General features: G+C 45.8%; 1 protein-coding gene across 2 annotated transcripts; it reads left to right on the top strand.

Annotated features, from left to right (window-relative positions):
• Nucleotides 1-3,456: 3,456 nt before the first annotated feature.
• On the top strand, nucleotides 3,457-6,381 carry LOC123119360 (uncharacterized). 2 transcript variants are annotated; one of them, XR_006458623.1, is made up of 3 exons: nucleotides 3,457-4,824; nucleotides 5,706-5,856; nucleotides 6,106-6,381. XR_006458623.1 is itself a non-coding variant. In XM_044539149.1 (3 exons), the coding sequence occupies exons 1-2, from the start codon at nucleotides 3,540-3,542 to the stop codon at nucleotides 5,753-5,755; spliced, it is 1,335 nt and encodes a 444-aa protein (XP_044395084.1). In that variant the 5' UTR covers nucleotides 3,457-3,539; the 3' UTR covers nucleotides 5,756-5,797; nucleotides 6,106-6,381. The 2 variants fall into 2 exon arrangements, 1 of the variants encoding a protein (XP_044395084.1); XM_044539149.1 differs by having other exon boundaries at nucleotides 5,706-5,797.
• The last annotated feature ends 3,058 nt before the right edge of the window (nucleotides 6,382-9,439 follow it).

Here is a 9,439-nt window from a genome sequence, read left to right as displayed (position 1 = left end):
CGCCGTGCCGGTTTTTTTAAAAACCGTTCGGTTTATTTTTATTCTTCGAAACCCTAGATTTTTTTATAGATCGGTTTATTTTTTCTTCGGTTTAGTTAGTTAGTGAACGTTCATCGATCCGTTCGTTTTAACGAACGTGTTCACCGGTTAGTCGCAGTTAACGAACGTCCGTTCGTTTAACTGTTCGTTAGTTTTATTTTCGTCGGATTTTCCGCGATTATTCCAGATCGTGATTTCTGATCTGTTTTTCGTTTTAGTTTAACTTTTCGCTCGTTTATCGGAATCAGGCGATTCAAGCGCTTAGAGTTTCGTCTTGAACTTCTCTTTCCGTTTAACCAACTCAAACAAGTTTTTGCTACTGTAAAATTTTACTTAGATCCAGATTAGTAAACGAAGCTTGTTTCTTTCGCCATTTGACTTTCGTTGCTTCGTTTGATTTGTTTCTTTTTGCAAACCGGAGTTCTTAAGTTGAACTTTCTGGTTAGATCTTTTATTGGAGTTTTACCTGTGCATTTGATGAGTGCTTATTGTATGCTTGTTTGTTTGCGATAGAGTACCCGGAGTGCGCCGCTTGCTACTTCGAATCTCTAGGTTTCACGGATCATCAGCAAGGCAAGTAACACTTTGATCATATTTTTTTACTACCCAGTTTTATTGCATTAGACCAATCCTCAAACATTGCATGATTAGGATCTAATTAAATTGTGGGTATTGGGAAGTAGTTGAGGTAGTACGTATCACCTGTTTATTATCAAACCCTTGGGAGTTACTTCTACGTTTGCTTATTTTGCTATGCTATGCTAGTAGACGTGGATTGGGTTTGAGTGTTACCATGACAGATGTGAGATTGTTAATTAATGGTTAACTTTAAGGTGGCAACTAAAACTCACATCTGGGTGGATTGAGGTACCTGTGTATTCCAGGATTGCATGTTTTCTTTTGGACCGCCACCCAGGTTCAAAGGGATCATGAGATTATTCATGCTCGAAACTTCCGTGTGTAGCCACAATCTATTATGGGCTCTAGCATAGTTGATTAAGTTGTGTGAACTCTTACAGTGGTAGACTAGCAGATGTAGGGGATGTAGGTTGGTACGGTCTATCACATCGTAAGGTGCAAACACTTCTGAAAGACTGTGTCTCGGTCATCCGTTTCTCAAACATCATGTAGTGCGAGAATCAAGCGGAGGCGATCGAGTCTTGTGGGGAAAAGTGCACAAACCTCTGCAGAGTGTATAAACTAACGTTAGCCGTGTCCCCGGTTATGAACATCTGGAGTATCTAGTATCTGGATTATCATGTGAATCTCATCATCATGTTACTTTAATTAATTTTGTTGGGTTTTGATGATGATACTTAATTGGGATTGAGGATGCTGTCAACCATTCTCAATGTTTAACAACCACCATGATAGTTAAATAAAATTTATTCCTTTGCAGTAGGGAAAAATTGGCTTTTCGCAAAACTGTAACCATAGTGCCTTCTACCAGCCATATATGCATGTAGTATAGCATTGTTATGTTCTTTACTCTCTATGTGTTACACTGCCAGCATATTCCATGTGCTGACCCATTTTCGGGCTGCAACGTTTCATGTTGCAGACTTTTCAAACGACGAGTAAGGTGCCTTAGGTCGTGGTCTTATACTCAGTGATGCCGTTGGAGTTGATGGACTCACTTATCTTTCAAGTCTTCCGCTGTTATCGTATTAGATGGCCTTAAGCCATATTTATCATACTTATTCTCTTTTGAGATACTCGTTGTAATAAGTGTGTGATTGCTACTCTGTTATAAATCCTCCATTTGTACTGTGCGTGTCAGCATTACTGATCCAGGGATGACACTGGTGCACAGCAGTACAAACTGTTTGAGGTCTGGTCGCTACAAGTAGATGCTCACTAGGGACACGGTATTTGTTTATGTATTCACAAATGTATTTAAGTTTCTGATCAATAGAATTCTAGCATGAATAATAAACCTTTATCATGAATAAGAAAATATAAAATAACAATTTTATTATTGCCTCTAGGGCATATTTCCTTCAAATATCACATTATATCTTCTAGAGCTGCCTGAAGATATAAGATCAAGGAAACAGAGCCAGAAGGGTATGAGCACAAAGTCTAGGTAACCAAATGTGTAAAGGACCAGTGCATCAACTGTAGATAATAGGAAGGAAGTATGACATAGGGAATATAAATAAGCGTGAAAACTGTAACAACATACTAGTCTAGTCATTATTCTTGGATGCCCCTGCGCGATCGTCTTGGAGAGGACGCTTGCCAGTGGTCATCGTCGCCTCCGTCCTCGTCCTTTTCCTTCTCCTCCTCCTCACCGTCGTCGTCTTCATCATGGTTCTTTGGGTACTTCTCCCCTGACCCGGGCTCTAACTCTGCGGTCTTCGATGGCGGCTTTGGACCTTCCTTGAACTGGATAAATTCGAGGTCGGGGCGCGAGGGCGGAGTGATGGATTGTGAGCACGATGATTCCTCACTTGAAGCGACCAAACTGCTTGTCTCGTCCTCGTTGGAGGAGTCCGGGTTCTTCCCTGGCCCTTCCCAAAAGGACATGGCGGCGCTGCCAGATATTGCAGAGAAAGTGGGAGAACGCAGGGATGAAGATGACAAATTGGAGCGGGGGTGAAGAAGAGAGCAGTGACGATTGAAGCAGGGATTGACGAATTATATTAGCACATTGCAGGGCAGTTAGAGTTTGTATATAATCAACCGCAATCACTACCACCGCTCCAAGTTCCCTCGGTTGCAATTCTCTAGATGATAACTATGCACACGGTTTTAAACGTCACACGTCTGCAGTTGTCACCCAACTGATGTTGCGTCCATAGGGCGGCGACCGTGGCATTTGCCGGATTGTCCCCACCACATCCTGCCGTGCTCCGGTGTCGAAGAGGTGCCATGGTAGCAATACTGTCCACTGTCTCTCTCTGTGTTGAGGACTTGGGGTCATAATGACGGCGGCTGCTGCCCCCTTTACTCCTTTCGTTGCTCTGGTTACTCCACTGCTTGGTGCAGTTGCTGCGTGCCGACGTCGAAGGCGAGAGAAGAAGTGCCACCATGTCCATTGCTTCGAGTCGTCATTGGCATCTTGCCACTTGTCATCCAATCAGCCATGGGAATAGAGTCTCGCCGCCGCCGTCAGCTCCGCGGGCAAGCCCAACGACGACGGAAGGGTGCCCGATTTGAACGCCGCCCAAGACACATACGAGGCAGGGGGGCGTTTCCGACAACTGATGCCACTTAAGTAAATGGGAGGCTTGCAGTCTATTTCTTTCAAATTAGAAATTGTATTTTTTTTTCAAATTTGAAATTGATAAAGAGGGTTTAAAAAGTTCAAATTCGGTCGCTGTCCATGCGCACGCAAATACGCAATCTTTTGCTTTTGCCAGGCTCAGGCAGACCCGTGGTCTACAGCTGTGCGCTGCCAGGAGTCTACAGGAGACTAGAACTGGCCCATCACTCGGTCCAACGGACCACACCACGCTCTGCTCTGCTGCGAGGACAGACACCACCACCCCAACGCCATGTCACTCCGCCGCCTCGTAGCCCGCTCCCTCTCCACCGCTGACCTCTCCGGCCGCCTCAGCCCGCTCTCCACCGCCGTCGCTGTCCCAGGCCGCTCCCTCTCCACCGCCGACCTCGCAGGCCGCCGCCGCACGCACCCGCCATGGGCAATCATCCACGACACGTCGGAGGTCGACCGGTCGTCGTCGGCCCCGGGCGCGCGCTTCCGCCCCGTGGATCCTCCGGGTGTCTCCCACATCTTCGCCCCAGCGCACCTCATCGATCCCACGGAACGCCCACACGCCGGTAGCAGCGACGACGTCCTCCGATACATCGGCGGCAACGTCGTCCAGCTCCTCTTCGGCAACGTCGGCGCCACCAGCGGCGACGGCCACCTCCTGCTCAGCTACCACGACCTCCGGGCGGAGGGCCCTTGCACCCGCTGGGACTTGGCCGAGGACCCCGAAGCCCACCGCTTCGTCTGCAACCCTCTCACCGGCCAGATGCTCCGCCTGCCCGACATCGGCGGCTCCAGGAGGAACTACGCCCTCCACAGCATGGGCCTCCTCACCCAGGCCGACGGGGGGCTCGGGTGCGGGCCGCCCGACAGGTTCGCCGTCGCCGACTTCGTCCTCAATGGCGCCGCCATCTTGCGGTTTCTCTCTGAGGAAGGGAAGTGGAGGGCGGTACGGCCGGTCCATGGCAATCCATCGCTCCCGCGCCCGATAGAGATGAACCAGGAGACGGTTGCCTTCGGCGGCCGGCTGTGGTGGGTCGACCTGACCTTGGGTGCCGTCTCCGTCGACCCGTTCGCCGACCGGCCGGAGATCCGCTTCGTCGAGCTGCCCAGCGGCAGCGTGCTGCCTGCGCCTGCACGTGTGGACGAAGCAGACCCCTGCAAGGTCGAGGAACGGGGGCTGCTCATTATGGAGGTGACCAATCGCCGGCGCATCGGCGTGAGCGAGGGGAGGCTGCGCTACGCCGAGGTGACTCCGGGCGGGCCGTTTCTGCTCAGCTCATATGCGCTCGACGACGACGAGGGCAGCGGCTGGAAGCTGGAGCACCAGGTGTCGCTCAGGCAGGTGTTGGCGGACGGAGGCTACTCGGCACAGGCGGCGCCGCAGATCGCCGTCCTTGACCCCGTCGACGCCAACATCATTTACCTCAAGGTCGGCAAGGACGTCGTCGTCGTGGACATGCATAATGGGAATGTGATTGGGGGCTGTCGGCTTCAAGGAGAGTACGTTTCTCTTGTACCATGCGTGCTTCCACACTGGCTTGGATCAAGCCGGATCCCCGCCCAAGGTACCTACCAATTTTCTTACGTTTTCAGTTTTGCATTTGTTGCAGCATTGCTTCAGATGTTCTGTGCTAGCTTGGGGAGAATTTTATAGTAATGTGGGTGGAAACATACAAATGGATGAATTTTGTGATTGGTAACAATGTTGTGAGCATGTTGTAGATGGTGGTGAGGAATTGACATTGTGAGTAAGAATGTAAGATCCAAACATGAATTGGAATCAGAGACTAGGATTGGTGCTATCGATCTAGCTAGACCGACTTGATGTTTGGGTGTGCTGGGAGATGTATGCGTTTACTGTGTTAAGCAGCAGTATTCATACAAGCGAGTGCTCCAATCATATCCGATTAGCTGATCACAATGGTACATTTTTCTGAAGCCTGAAATCATGTGTATTCACACCAGTACTCTGTTCATAAAACTCATATGGTGTTCAAATCTTGTGTCACAAACAGGTAATGCATCTCTTAATTAGCTAGCAGCGGTCTCTTTCGGTGATATGTTGCAGTTGAGGATGGTGTCTAAACACACATACATCATCCCCTTTGGTTTCTGTGAATTTTGAATTTACACATGTACATGTTCTACATGTTATTTCCACATCTCTATATGTCGTTTTCAGTTAATGGCTGTTGTACTCTTGTTTATTCAACTGATCACCCAACTTTTGGCTTGAAAAGAAATTTTGTTCCTCTGATCAGTGTCAAGCTATATGAGCAATGAGCTGTGCTGAATTCTTGATAGCCTGTTCTATGTATGAGTCCTGTCCGCTGGCACATTTCTTATAAGCAACACGTAGTTTACACCGTACAAAATTGTTCCGAGTTAACATAGATTGTATCTGTTATTCAACTTCCTGTATCTTGACAGAGAAAACTTTTTTCAGGCAAGAAGGATGGCATGGAAGTGACAGATGATCTGGTCAGTAGCGCCTAGAAGTCGTGAATGGGCATCAGTCTACCAGCTTATGTATCTCTGGTTGGGAACTATCTTAGTCTCTTAACTAATGCTTCCATTATTAGTCATCCATTGGCATTGTGAGTACTCAAGACGCATCGTGCTTCCTTGTCCTAATGGCGACTGCTCTTTTCTTTTTCTTAAATTTTTACCAACAACTGTTAAGAAGTCTAAAACTGAAGCTTATTACTTTCAAACAACTTATAATGATGTAATTTGGTGCTATAAGTAAACATGTGGTCCAGATGTTATTTGGTGTTTATTCCATTTATTCGTTTTCTTTTCCATGTTGAGTCAAACATCTCTAATATGTTTTCTCTACTTCTCAGGTTTTCTGAAACTAATAGATGGAGGGGTTGCACTATATTAGGATAGAAGCTGGCGGTAGTTTGTCGAACTCTCATTTTGGGTGAAATCTGGAATGTTTTGGATTTATTGTAGTTTCTTGATGAGTTACCATCTCGTTTAGAGGGAAATCTAGCAGTTGGCTCAACAGTCCATTAGGATATTGCAGTAGAACTAAATTAAATCAGCATGTGACGACTGTCACAAAACCGCATGCATGAAGTTACTTGCAAGACAATATGCTCATCTTTTCTTTTCAAGTTCAGAGAAAGAAAAATACAAGATCGTCCTTTTGTAGGAAAACATGGATGCATCCATGATTTTAAATGCTTGTAGACTTGTAGTCTAAGTGACATCTGTTATGAATTGATGAATGTTTCAACGGTTCAGGATTTCTCATGACAAATGCATGTTCTTCGCCGCCCTTATTGCTTGACAACAACATAGATCACCAGCACAACAAAGTTCTCTGCCATAATATGTTTACAAAAAATTCAAAATATATGTACAAAGTAATCACAATCATGCATCAATGCACACCAATCCTTTTATGGCTTCTATAGACTTGGTATAGTGTGAAAATTTAAATTTATTTTGATATTTGAATTTATCGTGGCTAGCTCTTCAAGATAAGTCAAATGAGCAATGTATTTCAAGTTGTGGAGCAAAAGCTAGGACTGAGCATGTTGATCAAGTGAAACCTCATTAATTAACTTACATTTATTGGAAGGTTCTTTGCTTTTCGTTAACAAAGAGATGATTTTCTTTTTTTATGTTTTGAGACAGATGGTCATCATGTAGGAACATATTATGTACCAACTAAAAAGGGTTGAGTTCTTTTGTACAACTTTGCCACATTGTCACAAGTCATAGACATACTCACGAGTGCACGCGCTATATACATGCCCAGGGCAGGCCAAGGCAACACTAGCGATGGCATGGGGCATGAGAGCTAGACACACCGTTCACCGTAGCTATTCTAGCTGCCGTTGTGCATTGTTTATCACTGTAGCACGAAGTTGGCCTAGGCCATTGCTTTATCCTGGCTACGCAACTGAACATGTGTGGGTGTGTGCGCGTGCGTGCTTAAATCACAAGTCTTCATGTATTCTACTCCATTTATTCTATAATGCAGTGTGTATGTTTTTTTACGGAAGTTAATTTTTTTTAATAAACTTTGACCAAATTTATAGGGAAGAGTATCTACATAGTTATTATCAAATTTGTATCACTACATAAAACACAGGATAGACTTTTATATTATATTACTGTATTATTATTGTTGTTGATGTTTTCCTCGATAAACTTGGTCAAACTTTATGATGATTGAGTTAAAGAAAAAACTATACGCACTACATTATAAAATGTAGGGAGTAGTATTTAGAAAACAATGAGAAGTCTCCCTTATATATTGATCACCCCCTCCCGAACCTGGCTGAATCCTTTTCCGGTTTAAATTTTCATGCAGACGACCGTATATTTATTAAAGTTCAAATAACATTATAGTACTACCAGCGAAAATAGGGAAATATGCCTACACACATAACATACTATTGGACCGTCATCCAAATCGGTTGTATGTATCTCGTGCTACCATCTCATCGGTTGCACTCAGAGACCATAAACTCCCGTACTTCCACATCTTGCGGTAAGGACCCCATATGGATCCATCATGTGCTCGCAAGATGGGAAAGTATCAGGCGCTCCAAAGCTTGGTGTACTCCCGGTGCTCCAAGTTCAAAAAAGAATTCTTAGATGTTTCAAAAAATTCCAGAAAAAATTGTGAATGTTCATAAGGAATGTGACTACAATTCCTAAAAATTCTAGATCCAAACTCGAAATGCACATTGAGAAACAAAAAGGTGAAATCCAGATGTGAATAGTATCAATGTTGCTTTTGTCTTTTTTTTACACTATTCATGCTGGATTTCACATTTTTGTTTCTCAATGTGCATTTTGAGTTTGAACCTGAAATTTTTAGGGGTTGTAGTCACATTCCTTATGAACATTCACATTTTTTGTCGGATTTATTTGAAAATTTTAAGAATGTTTTTTTGAATTTGGAGCATCGGGAGTACACCAAGCTTTGGAGCACCTGATACTTTTCCCTCGCAAGATACCAACTGTGACGCCCCCGATTTGACCGTACACTAATCATGCACGCAAACGTGTACGATCAAGATCAGGGACTCACGGGAAGATATCACAACACAACTCTAAAACACAAATAAGTCATACAAGCATCATAATACAAGCCAGGGGCCTCGAGGGCTCGAATACAAGTGCTCGATCATAGACGAGTCAGCGGAAGCAACAATATCTGAGTACAGACATAAGTTAAACAAGTTTGCCTTAAGAACGCTAGCACAAACTGGGATACAGATCGAAAGAGGCGCAGGCCTCCTGCCTGGGATCCTCCTAACTACTCCTGGTCGTTGTCAGCGGGCTGCACCTAGTAGTAGGCACCTCTGGTGTAGTAGGAGTCGTCGTCGACGGTGGCGTCTGGCTCCTGGGCTCCAGCATCTGGTTACGACAACCATATAGAAAGGAAAGGGGGAAAAGAGGGAGAAAAGCAACCGTGAGTACTCATCCAAAGTACTAGCAAGCAAGGAGCTACACTACATATGCATGGGTATATGTGTAAAGGGCCATATCGGTGGACTGAACTGCAGAATGCCAGAATAAGGGGGGATAGCTAGTCCTGTCGAAGACTACGCTTCTGGCAGCCTCCATCTTGCAGCATGTAGAAGAGAGTAGATTGAAGTCCTCCAAGTAGCATCGCATAGCATAATCCTACCCGGCGATCCCCTCCTCGTCGCCCTGTTAGAGAGCGATCACCGGGTTGTATCTGGCACTTGGAAGGGTGTGTTTTATTAAGTATCCGGTTCTAGTTGTCATAAGGTCAAGATACAACTCCGGGTCGTCCTTTTACCGAGGGACACGGCTATTCGAATAGATAAACTTCCCTGCAGGGGTGCACCACATAACCCAACACGCTCGATCTCATTTGGCCGGACACACTTTTCTGGGTCATGCCCGGCCGCGGAAGATCAACACGTCGCAGCCTCACCTAGGCACAACAGAGAGGTCAGCACGCCGGTCTAAATCCTATGCGCGCAGGGGTCTGGGCCCATCACCCATTGCACACCTGCACGTTGCGTACGTGGCCGGAAGCAGACCTAGCCCCCTTAATACAAGTGCGAGCTTACGGTCCAATGCGGCGCGCGCCGCTCGGTCGCTGACGTCACGAAGGCTTCGGCTGATACCACGACGTCGAGTGCCCATAACTGTTCCCGCGTAGTTGGTTAGTGCGTATAG

The sequence above is a fragment of the Triticum aestivum genome, chromosome 5D, assembly GCF_018294505.1.
Source record: "Triticum aestivum cultivar Chinese Spring chromosome 5D, IWGSC CS RefSeq v2.1, whole genome shotgun sequence".
Classification (NCBI taxonomy): Eukaryota; Viridiplantae; Streptophyta; class Magnoliopsida; order Poales; family Poaceae; genus Triticum; species Triticum aestivum.
The sequence above is the reverse complement of the archived record's forward strand: the minus strand, read 5'-3'. Positions and strand labels throughout refer to the sequence as shown.